The 12,815-nt window shown below is 38.4% G+C and overlaps 1 protein-coding gene across 1 annotated transcript; it reads left to right on the forward strand.

Moving 5' to 3' along the window:
- The first annotated feature begins 732 nt into the window (after nt 1–732).
- atf5b (activating transcription factor 5b) lies at nt 733–5,327 on the forward strand. Its single transcript, XM_018693293.2, has 4 exons — nt 733–964; nt 1,673–1,885; nt 2,224–3,412; nt 4,067–5,327. Exons 2-4 carry the CDS (start codon nt 1,747–1,749, stop codon nt 4,251–4,253), a joined length of 1,515 nt encoding a protein of 504 aa, XP_018548809.1. The 5' UTR covers nt 733–964; nt 1,673–1,746; the 3' UTR covers nt 4,254–5,327.
- The last annotated feature ends 7,488 nt before the right edge of the window (nt 5,328–12,815 follow it).

The following is a 12,815-nucleotide window of genomic DNA, read 5'->3' on the forward strand; positions in this document are numbered from 1 at the left end:
AGAACACCAGTCCCAGGTTGGTGCTAATGTGTAATGATTAGCGATCAAGATTGATAGCAGGCCAATAGAAATAGAAAAGTTCCCCCAGATAAACCAATGGTGTGGCCACATTGTAATAGTGCTCAGCGAATCCCCAGCGGATCTGATGCAACAGGGCTGCAACTAAAGTTACACCTTCTCACTGCAACATGATGTCCTTCCGCTACGGCGCACCGAAAACTAGTGCCGGCTTTACCGTCTGCTGAGCATATCCCTCGATCCTATGCACTATGCCTGTTAAAGTGCGTTTAGGGTTTTTAATAATATTTGTAATATGCTGTTTCATCATGACTGGATGAGATAAACAGGGACTGCTGTGTCTTAGAAGGCAAAGTTCTTTTTTGAGACTTTTTCCAGCAGGATAATAGAAAACAGCAACAGTTATTCAACTTGTAGTTTTAATAATGAAGTTATTTCTGATTTATTTATCATCTAAAGAGAGCATGACGGCTAGAAAAGAAAAAAAAAACAGTATTTATTGTAATTTTAACCTATTAGTTCTATAACAACTGGTTCAATTTGGTTGAATTAAAAGTAAAGCAAAATTAAATCGAAATAAGATAATCTAGAGTAAAATAAAGTAGGACATGTTAGATCAGTGTGTGCTGGTTACACAAACAGTCTGTGGCCTCTGGATAATGGGAAAGTCCCCAGGTTCATGACGTAACGGCCGGGTGAACGCTGTAAACTGCGGATTAATTTCATCTCATGTGATCAGGTCCGGGCATTAGGAGTTGCAGAAGTAGCGGATTTAAAAACTTTCTGTCTGCTAGTCTTTTCGTCGAAATAGCACTTCAAGAAGAGTCCCTGACTTCCAAAAGGGAAAACATGGCTTTTTAAACTGTGACTGCCTTCCTCCTCACCATAAAGCTTCGTGTGCTTTGCTTCTGCAACGCACTTTACAAGACTATTCAGAAACTATGGGGTAAGTAAAACTGTTTTCTAGCTTTCCGGAACACAGGAAAGTTCGTAAGGAGATTTAGCTAACAAGCCACTTCAGACATTGTTTTAACTTACGCTGTTATCTACGTATATAGTCATTAATTTACGTCTTTTACAGGGCGATTTCAGCCATTACTACTGTTTTAAAGTGACTGTCAAAATGACTTTTTCATGTGCCAAAACTCTGAACTTACTTGACTTCTGCTGCATGATGTATTTTTCAGTGCGCCACGTATTTCTACAAGTTACATTATGTAAAATAACTGTCTACAGTATGTATGTAAAAGTTTATAATTCTGTAATTCAAATAATATAAAGTTTTTTTTTTCACGTTTTTTAAAAGATGTTTTGTCATTATTTTCTTATAGTTTATAGTTACATTAAGTACGTCAGCTGAATGTTTTGCATGTTGCTTGATAATTAAATAGTTATGACAAAAGTTATGAAAGTTATTATAAATCTTCTCAGTGTAAGGTGGCAGGTGACTAGAAAAGAACTGAAAGGGAGTTAATGTGAACTCATTAAAGTTTTAATATAAACTTATTTTTAGAGTGTTATTTTTAAATATTAATAGTTATAATTTAAAAAAATATCTCAGGGGAATTATTTACTGTTTTAGAGCTGAACTTGGAGTTTTTAAGAATGAATTAAAAATTGTGACATTTGTTTATTTCCCTAATTTTTCCCACAGGTCTTCAACTACTCTTTCATCCACCCAGTGCACGGTTTGTGCTTGTGAACAATTCGATCGAAGCAGACGACACAATGGCGGCATCGATCCTTCGCAAGAAAATTCCTCCCATTTCCACAGGCGAGCTTGGCGCTCCCCTTCTCCAACAGGCTAGCCACAACCAATCACGGCCAAGGACGGGGGCGGAGCCAGTGGAGAGGCAGCACTTAATTGGTGAGTTTTGCCAAGACGCTTTTTTATTTTTCCACATCCTGAGGTCGGAGCCGCAGTGCAGCACGGGGCTAATGTCGTACAGTGAGTACAGCTAAGTGGATATTTATCGAATGCAGACGATGCTGTTCAATCATTTTCAGATGATCGGTTAGTTGTTCACTTGGATTTTTTGGATGTATTGCTTGATTTTAACTTAAGCTTTTATCCTCGCAACCTTGCGTCATTTAAGAATTTTTTCCTGAATTTGTAGTTTTTATTTCAGTTATTCTATACAAACAGCTGAATGAAAAAATGGATTGTTTTACTTACTATATGGGTATTATTTTAAATTTTTATAGGTGATGGTCACTCAGATTGGATGACGGAAAAAGTTGATTTGTCTTCATTTGTGTCGACGACCGAGTCTTCTCCAAGCTCTTCCCTTCCACCCTCGCCATTAGAACAAGATGTCAAGGTGCCCTCGGATCTGGAGGTCATGACCTCTCTATTGCAGGAGGAGCTGGCTCAGCTGGAGGACTACTTCCGCTCCGAGTCCACATCCACGACAAGCAAGTTGGAGAAATCCTCAAAATGTGACAAGGGTGCTCAAGCCATGGGCTCCCAGTCTTATTATCAGTTACCCTATGGGTCCTATGGGTCCAGCCAATCAGAAACCAGCCCTGTGGTTGTTACCTTGGCAACAGGGGAATTGGACCTGGCCAGCTTCTGTGGCGGTCCCATCGGCAGAACCAAAATTGCTCGACCTGCTCCGTACAACTACCATCACCGCTACCACCACAACAACGGGCGAAGAATAATCAGTGAGACTGTGAAAGTCGGGGAGGAAGTTGGACTTGATACGTGGGGCTCCAGGGGAAGTTACTCAGGAAGCACAGAGTTGTCTGTGAACCACTACTCCACACTGAAGACAGTAAGCAAGAACAGCCTCGGCAGCGTCAAGAAGGTGAGAGAATGTGCTTTATCGTTGAAGGAAGAGGAAAGTTATTGTTTTTCAGAAGGAATGTTTTGCAGTGAAGAGATTGCTCGAGGTTTTTGTCTTGGTGGCTCATACGAGAGCCACCACAAGCGAGAGGGACAGTTGATGCACAATGTTAAGGTCAATGTAAGTTACGACGGCACAGGGCTCGATGTGTTGCACTGCAGCAAAGATGGAGGACTTTCTGGAAGTATTCCCCAAGAGACAATGGTGGCCGGTGACGGCTACTTCCATCAGTCCATGGCCAGCACAGAGCCTTACCATAGCTTTATAGGTGACTTAGATCAGCCGTCACAAGCACAGGCTGTAGAGCCCCAACATGGCCACTACCTCTATCCAGAATGCCTTGCAGACCAAAGCTATGAATGTCTGTCCAGAGGGGAGGGTGAGGGGCCACTGATGGGTGCCCCCATCCACCGCCCCACCCAGAGGCTAAAGGATGAGCACTGCTCCATTAAACCATCTCTGGTGATGGGCGCCGCTTCTCTGGATGCTGGCAGTGGAGAGAGGAAGCAGAAGAAGAGAGACCAGAACAAAACTGCTGCTCATAGGTAAACAATTGACTTTTTCCACTTTCTTTCTGCAGGCTTCAATCTTTGTAAACATGTAAAAATAGGTTTTGTAGCCAGCTTTGGTTTGTTAAGACAGTAATTATTACTAATTACTAATTATTAATTAATTAAAATTATTTTTTAATTCAGCCAATGTTGGACTGGGTCGTTACCGATCATATTCCTCCATCAGTTAATGATGCCTGTATACATGTTTTGCTTTACACTTGAACATGGATTGAGTGTTACATAAACCAGCCACCCCAGTGCTTTAAATGTTTCAGAGAGTGTAGGAGGGAAGTGGAAAGTCCCTCACTGCCTGCCAGATTCAGCCCCACCTAAGCATTTCTATAAGTCTGGATTGTCTGTGTGTGTAAATGTCATTTATTCACATCTGGGTAAAATGAGATACACATTGAAGGAGTCTATATAACGGTAGCAGGAGAAAAGATAAGTGTGAAAAGGTAGAAACTGATCAGTCATGAATCCTGCAGTTGGTGGAATAAACAGCAGTTATCTTGGGGAAGGGATATCTCAGCTATGTTAGTAATCTACTTAATGTAGCTCAAAGGTCATGCTCACTTGACTCATTAATAAAGATGCAAGGCAGCACAAACCTGTAAGACTAACTAAACACACTGTTTTCTATTGTAGGTACAGGCTGCGTAAGAGGGCGGAGCTAGACTCTCTGGAGGAGGAGCTGCATGGCCTCGAGGGGCAGAACCGGGAGCTTCGTGACAAGGCGGAGTCAGTGGAGCGAGAAATCCAGTATGTCAAAGATTTACTGATCGAGGTCTACAAGGCTCGAAGTCAGCGGCTCAAACAGGATGGCAGTGCCTAAAATGCCCACGCTGACCTCACATCCAAATCTCCCAACCAGCAGCAAGAGAAAAATCAAGTCAAGAGCACCAACTGGTTTTTGTCTCACAAAAATGAAATGGTAGTTGCATGATTTTCGTAGTTTTTTTCTAAAGAAAATATAATTGTTCCAAGAGGATGGCCAAACAAAAACACACCTTTCCTAAAAAAAGAAAAGGAGAAGTTTCCAGATGGGTGACTAAACTAATAAAAGCCTTAGTGAGGTGGCTTCTAGAGGAGATGCTGAACTTGTCCGTGACCACTGTGATCCGAACTGCACTCACAGCCTTGTGATGACTGAGTTTGCGCTTGCAATGATTGATCGTTTACAAAATGCTCTTTGAATTAGTAGTAGTGATTGAATTTGCTTGTGGTTTTTGTGACACACATTGGCAGCATCAAGGCAGATCCATACTAAATATATATTTTATTTTATATTTTATTTTTACTTAATAATGTTCATTTATCATTTGCTTAAACAATCAAGTGAATAAAGGGATTGCTGGAAAAAGTGTGTAACATGCTCTACAAATATTCATTATCAGAAACATTTAGAAATTTGTATTGCTAAAATGTTGAGTATTTACACTTCTTTACCCCACTGAAATACCCAATGCATGTTTGATTTTGGAAAAGCATGTGCGAGTGTTCTTTGAAGGCAATATTCTGTTAACTGCATGGCTTCAAAATCTCCACCGTGTCAATTTGACTGAGTTGACTTTACTCTTCTCATCAGCTGACGACTTTTCTCTGAGTTTTTTCCCTGCCAGTGTGATTCATGCTCAGGTTTTGGTTTTCAGCTCTGAGAAACAGAAACATTCACTGGCTTTTTTCCTTTCTCTTCTCTCTCGGCTGTATTTTGCGAACAAACAATCACCTGTTGACGCAACAATAAATTGTTGTTGGGTAATGGTACGACGTCATGGGAATTTTGTTTTAAATTGATCAATTTGATGTATCTGAAATTCAGGTTCTTTTAATAGTCAATGTCAATGTCAGGAAATTATACATCAGGTAAATTGCAGCCAAATAAAATTAAGTTATGTAGTATCATTCATCTCTGCCTTTGGACTGTTTTTCACTGCATGCTGTTCATTCTGCATTCATTCTGTTGCCATTAAAACGCCTCGCTACACCTGTCCAGAGTAAGTGAATTGCACTCATAACAGCACACACACTGAATAAAAAGATGGTGGGATTAAGAGATGGAGATAGGTGTAGAATAAATCCACTGTGCCCCTCCCATCTTCTTCTTGTCTGCCCAGCCCCGTAACTGCTGGTTCCAGCCCTCTTTTTTGGCTGCAATGCAGTCAGAGTCCAAATTATTTCCCAAGATTCACCACTGGACGGCAGCACATAAAGGCTGGCTTTGAATGACACCTGACTTTACTGCAACAACCTGCTTTCCTTCATATTTAGGAGTTAAATGTGAGTCAACTTCTCCAAACCACAAGCCACACAATGAAGGAAATACTAATAGACACACCTTGTGTTATTTTTTCCAATATTTTAGTGCTTTGTTCTGCACTATTACTGATCCGCGGGGCTGAGTGGAGTGATCTCAAGCTCCGGCAGTCAACAGACAACATAAATTGCCTATCTCATCTCCCAGCTCTCGGAGGGTGTGTGAATGCATGTATATGTGTGAGTGAGAGTGTGTGTGTGTGTGTGTGTCTGTCTGTGTGTGTCTGTGAGTGTGTGAAATCTCTTGGTATCTCTCCTAGCAGTCGTAGGCCTTTCAAGTGCATGAGGCAATATCACACAATACTTGCACAAGGAGGAGAGAGATACAAGTGAACTATCAGAATAAGAAAGTACTGGGTTGACAGAGAATGCCATTAAATCTGTTGATTCAGTTTTCTTTCTGTTTGTTGTTTGTTTGATACAGATGAAATGTAAAAACGCATTGTACTGCTGACATATGATGTATAATATATTGTTTTTGCAATGTGTTCAATAAAAAACTTCACTAGAACATTAACTCATTAAACATTTTAGTTGGTTATCAAGGTCTGTAAATAATATAAGAATACAATACTAACTGTAAATGTTCTCGAAACTATATAGTGGTCCCCACTGGGTGAGTCATATGTCAGGTCAGGGTTCCCACCAGAATAGAAAAACAAACGTGTGCACACAGACAGACAGACAGACAGACATGTGCATGTATGTGTGTGTGTGTGGACTATATGGTTATGTTTATATAATAATATAAATGTATTATATATAATTATTACATTTAAACATATTGCTTAATTAAGCAATAACATTGAATCAAAATATATCAATTAAAATACAAATGATTTTACATTATGATGAACTAACATGGGTATACTGAGCTATATACTAGCTATATGGGAATACTAGCTAAATGATATGCACAAATTAAACAACACTAATAATGTGAAATATATTGTTTATGTGAGAATTACACAGCTATCAAGAGTGATGTAATGATAAAAGCACATGATACACAGACACAAGATACACAAGATAAAAGAATGCATGGAAAACTATACTTAAAATTACTAATTAAATATCTAAAATATAAATACTGGATATGCAAATGTGAGTGAATTTTACATAAAAAGATCTATGGAGAGACTTGAAAATACAGTGTTAGTGAGGAGAAATGAATCAATTTCTTGTCAGCGCTTGCAGAATATTCCAGCAAGATTTACTGCACAGAGGCCTCCTTCACCACCAGGTGTCCTTCTAGGCTTAGAAAAAGACTTGCTGCATTGGAGCCTTGCAGGAGTGTTAATTTAAAAATTCTGATCTCTACAGTAACCCTGCAACATTACAATACAGTATGAATACAGTATATTCCACTTCAGACGTTGTGCATAGTATGCAGTGGATCATGATAGCACTGGTGGAATTGTTGCACTTGCAGCAAATACTAACTGTGTAAAGTGTAGTGCAGAAGATTGAATATAGTGTAAAATTTGTGCTTTGGTATTAGAGGAACTGTACCTAGTCAATATACCTGTGTTGTTCTTGTACTGTGAAAGGTTAAGAAAACCCTCTAATATTATGATACTGTAATAAAACAAAATCTACAAGAGGCTAATTTAGATAACACACAGTTAATTTCTGATAGCATTAAAACCATCAAAACACCCAAAGTAAATTCATCATTAATTAATGACAATTTCTATGGTAGTTATGGTGTAATATTTAAAAAAAATGCAGGTGTGTTTGAATGGTTCAAAAGATTTTGTGAAGGCAGAGAGGATGTCCAAGACGATGAGCATTCTGGGTGCCCATGCACATCAAAAACTTCTGAAAACATTCAACAAATTGAACAAATCATTTGAAATGATCAATGACTCAGTATAAGAGTGATAGCAGAAATGGTCACCATTGATAAAGAAACAGTTCTGCAAATTTTTGCATGAAAATTTGAACATGGCAAAAGTGTGTGCCAAAGTTGTTCCAAAACTTCTGACTCCTGATCAATAGCAGTTTCTGGCCCCAAAACAAATCAGTGCTTGATCACCCTCCCTGTTCACCTGATCTAGCACTGTGTGCCTTTTCCTTTTTCCTAAGATCAAATCTGTGCTCAAAGGAACACGTTTTGAGTCTGTATCAGAAGTTAAGAAAAGAATGACAGAGGTTCTGAGTCAACTGTCCGAACAAGACCTTTGATCAGTGGAAGACCCAAATGCAGCGGTGTTTGTTGGTGTGTTGATGCAGAAGGGGAGTATGTTGAAGGAGAAAGACACTTAAAAATGTTTATGTTCAATAAAATTGTATTACAGCATTAGTCTTGTTATTTAATAGGCATACCTCATATTAGGTGCACAGTATACATACATGGATATAGAGTTGGCTGGTGTTTGAGTATAAGTGGGAAAATATTTCATGAATTTTAATAATGTGGTTAGTGTGATAAACCAATAAATAGATTTATGCTGTGGAAAAGGAAACACATCATAAGAGTACAAATGTGTGTGTGATTTGTCCACATGAAAGCCTGTGTGTGATTATGTACGTCAACCTAATCTACAACACCGTGCTTAACTGTATTTGGTTGTACGTGTGATGACTTCCAAGGAACTCAGATGTTCTTGTCCACGCCTCAGTGTGGGCGTTCAGAGGCCATGCAGGTATGCAGTGAATCACTCCAGTAAGGTGTGTTGTGAATGTTGAAAAACCACAGCAGAGAATAGGGAGGTTGTCAGATGTGACGTGACATTATCCTAACCTAAAATACTGTAGAAAACTTTGACATTGTAAAGTGTGAAATTATGTTTACTGGTTGTACTACAAATACAGTATATAGCTGTTGTTTTACAGGTAGAGCTCTTCTCCACCAAGGAAATTACTGTCATTTGAAAAAATAAACATAAAAATATCACATATATATCACATGTAAATGTTACATGTTTAATTTTTTTTTTTTTTTTTTTCTTTTTACAGTGCATAGTAAGATAGTTTGTGTGAAATGTCATACAAATCATGTAATCTGATGGGTCTGCTTTCCATTACTCTATGCTGCCAGATGATCTGAGATCTGTCACAGCTCTGCATGTCTGTAGATATTGGTTCCTTGCTGCCTTTGGATGGGTGAATAGGTGTGCATATATTTTAATCTAAGCACACTGAGGTTACTTGCAATGGAATGTGATATAATGCAGCTAAGTCTACAGCCCTGTGATATCAGCATGCTAACATTCTAACAATGACAATGCTAACATGTTTAGCATGTGTATTTACAATTTCCACTATATATGTTTAGTTTATTAGCATGCTAACAATTGCTAATTTATACTAAACACAAGTTCAGTAGAGGCTGATAGGAAGCAAAGTAAGCAGTAAGCAAAGTATTGGACTTATTAAAATTTTGACCTGATAATGGTGCTAAATGGAAAAAATCTAAATGAAATTCATGACAGGTCATTCTCCAGTGTACCATGTGTGTATCAAATTTTGTGCAATTTATCCAGTACTTGTTGAGTAATTTCAGTAAAAATAAGAAAGGTTAACCCCATATTGGTGCTACAGGAAAAGTCAGGATCACGGGATATTATCATTCTTATTTTTCTTGTAAGGGCTTTGATTATCTGACACAAATTTGACAGCAATGCAGCTAATAGTTGTCAAGATATTTTATACTACATTTCATACTTCTATATACTTAAACCACAACTGTTAAATTCATTGTCTGCACAAAATGTCATGGCAATCAATCGAATAATATGTCCAATTTGGACATTATTGAGCTAAAACATTGACTTAAAACATTATTTGAGTAAAAACACAAAACGAGTGAATGATCAAAATTGTTAGATTTGCTGGGATAAAACATCATTGGTTTGGACTAACCGGAAATGATGTATTATGTGCACAGGCGGATGTAAATCCATGGGCAACCTTGGAACTTGGAACTCTACTGCCAGCAAAGAGCTAAATAAAACCTGACAGTTCATTCTTGATCTGGGAAACAGTTCTCTATTCAAGGTCCACTTAGTAACTGTTTCTGGAATTTTCCACCATATTGCACTATTTTCATCAGCAGATGCAGTTTGCCCATGTTTCATGGAACTGAGGAGGTTGAAAATTTCCATAATTCAAAGCCCTTTTTGTATGTCTCGTCCATGATGGCTTGAAAATTGAGAATAAAAGAACATTCTTGGCAACAGCTGAGAAAACAATCTCATGTCAACATCCATTATGGTAACTTAACAGCACTTTCAGAAACAAGGGTGTTTTCATTGCACATCGATATCTTTGAGTATACTGAATTAAGGTCCTTTCCAGTGTGAATGCAGACTACGAATCTGCATAGAATCACTATTTAGTATAGAACTGGGGCACAGTCAACAAATGAATATATGACATTATATCACCAGTAACAAACAGCAACTGCAAATTTACATGCTCAATAAATTATTGATATTTGTGTGAGTGATCATACAGAGACATGCATAAATAAGTGATGAAATTAATGCAACACAGGATCATATTAGAGTTAATAGGAGGTTTGGGGGTGGAGGGACCACAGTGAGCATCCAGCAGTGGTGGAGAGTAGGGGATGAGCTGGAGCTCAGTGTTGCAGAATGGCCTGCAGCTTTGTTTGAGGCTGTGTGTATACCAGCAAGCTGGTTTTAAATTCATTATGAGCTGCTGTGTGCAGGCATTGGAGGAGCTATGAGGATGGGGGCTGAGGTTAAAGATGCTGCATGAGTTATTGGGGTTGAAAAGGGGGTTTCAGGAGGCGAGCCTGGCTAGAAATACAGAGTACCAGACGAGAGGTACAACTTTTTGACTTCTAGCATAAGAAAACAGTCACAAAACTTGTCAGGATTTATCCTCTGCACAGCATGAATACTTCAGAGCAATTTTCATAGACTCTGTCCATTAGTGTTTAAGGAACCTTGACATGGGACACTGTATTGTCAGAAGGGAATTTGTGCTGGCACTACATTTGAGTTTAGAGTCACATCATTATAAAACATCCTGTGTGGAGCATTAAAATTCACACCAGTTACCAAACTGTATAAGTATCATGTCAGTTTTACACTGACAAACAGAATGATAGACTGGTTACAGCTTATATATGGGCATTTCCACTACTAAAAAAGCAGTTTGTGAGATGACATCCACAGCCTTCATACAGTCCAGGAGCTAACAGCTAATAAACAGCTAATTAAATGCTTTATTTTATTTATGACTGCAAGAAAGAGTGATTTGCTGGCATTTTTTTTTCATCCAGTGTAGGGCCAATCTGGTATTGGATCAGGTTGAGATCAAAAACTGCTAAAATTAGACTTATCAGTTCTGGACTGGGTCATCCCAGACAAGCTAAATATTCTTTAAAACACAGTTACTCAGTTTCATGAAACCTTCATTCTGTTTTGGAAATGCAAAAAATAGCACATCCAGACCAAATTAGACAAGTCTAGATCCAAAACCAGTGAAAACACTCATTATTGTGAATTAAGTTTCCCTTAACTTTCCCCTGAACTGCCAAATCTGAAGCTAACTTCAGTATCATCAGCTCCAGGTGATGATGTCATAACCTGGCCCCTAGGCTGTGGCCACACAATGAATGACAGTAAATTTTAGTATTCATTGTAACAAAAATAAGCAACTTGATAGATAAAGTGTGTCAGTCAGTCTCATTCATAATATAGATGTGCATGGTTGAGCATAATGTCATGTAGGGTATTGTTAAGCAAAACAAATCAAAAGTCAAACAGAAGAGAAAACGTTCCAACACTTGCAGGCATGAGGCGTGGTGAGAAAGCGAGAACAAAACTGGGCTATGCTTTATCCTTTGGGCACATTTATCCCAGGTGCTCCAAACTGGACTGTTTGTCGGTGCTCTATTACCTTTGATGACTCAAAGGAAATTAGGCAGGGCTGTCACAATGAGAAGTGATAAGTTTTGCAGGTATTTGGCAGGTAGTTGTTCTTTAATTTGAGTATTTCTAAAGTTCAATTTGTCCTAAAGGGCATGACTGTCTTTTCTAAATTCCATGACAATCCATCCGATAGTTGACACATTTTACTACCACACGTGTAAATCTCATGGTGTTGGGATGGGTTGGTCAATCAGTGAGACAGACTGACAGTGCTATCTCTGGAACCATGTTGCTAGCGTAGCTGAAAACAAAAATAATAAGTCACTCTGTTGATGTAAACCCCTAAGCACATGTCCAGCTGAGAGGTGAACAGAGCTCCATAGTTTATCTGGTCTGATGTTTTCAGGAAAGGAAAGCTCTCTTCACTCATAATATTATGTCCTTGTGTAAACAAATCCATAATTTTTAGTTGATTTCATAAATTCATACTTATATAACCCACACTGAGCCAGAATCTGGATCATTCACTATCATTTCCCCAGCAGACTCAGAAGATCATTGGTTTGTTTGTCCAAATTAAGTTTAAAGTCAGTTGTTGAACAGTGAGTGTTGTCCATGTTGAGCATAGTGACACATTAACATTTAATCAGCAGCTTTAAAGACAGTCAACCCCTCAAAAAAAAAAAAAAAAAAAAAAAAACTGTTGAAATTCTGCTTTAAAGAGATACGCGGTGGCAGTGGTCATGCAGAGAACATGCCCATCTCTGCCCCTAATAATTAGCTAAGTTAGTTCTCTGAATAAAGTATAACTGCCTCTCCTGTGCCACCACAAGTAAGCAGGTAATACTGCAGGGCATGCTGGGTATGCTAATATTCTCAAATTCTTTACTGTTGCTCTAGAGTAGTCTTGTTCAGAGCCTAATAAATCAGGTATTTCATATCCCAGAACAATTTAAATTACAGCATGCAAATAAAGATGGTGGTGTATTTAAAGAAATGAAGAGAAAATGTGCTTCTCTTAGCAGAGGCCAACAATGAATTCTGCTATCTTTTATAAATTTATATTCTTATTCACTGTCTTGTCATGTTGAGACATGGCACTGAATTAAAAGCTGATGGAATCTAGCTACAGATAGATGTCCAGTAAGGACATTTTCAAAGAATTCAAAAGTGGTTTGATAAAAGCTTTTTAAATTTTCAATATCAATGCCATAAGCCAGAACAACCTCAGG

This window comes from Lates calcarifer, linkage group LG21 (assembly GCF_001640805.2).
Source record: "Lates calcarifer isolate ASB-BC8 linkage group LG21, TLL_Latcal_v3, whole genome shotgun sequence".
Taxonomy (NCBI): Eukaryota; Metazoa; Chordata; class Actinopteri; family Centropomidae; genus Lates; species Lates calcarifer.

Excerpts from the sequence above, each read along its gene's own strand:
- atf5b (XM_018693293.2), top strand. The coding sequence starts at position 1,747 with ATGGCGGCATCGATCCTTCGCAAGAAAATTCCTCCCATTTCCACAGGC. Across the intron at positions 1,886-2,223 it reads GGAGAGGCAGCACTTAATTG|GTGATGGTCACTCAGATTGG; the intron begins GTGAGTTTTGCC and ends AAATTTTTATAG. Across the intron at positions 3,413-4,066 it reads AACAAAACTGCTGCTCATAG|GTACAGGCTGCGTAAGAGGG; the intron begins GTAAACAATTGA and ends TTTCTATTGTAG.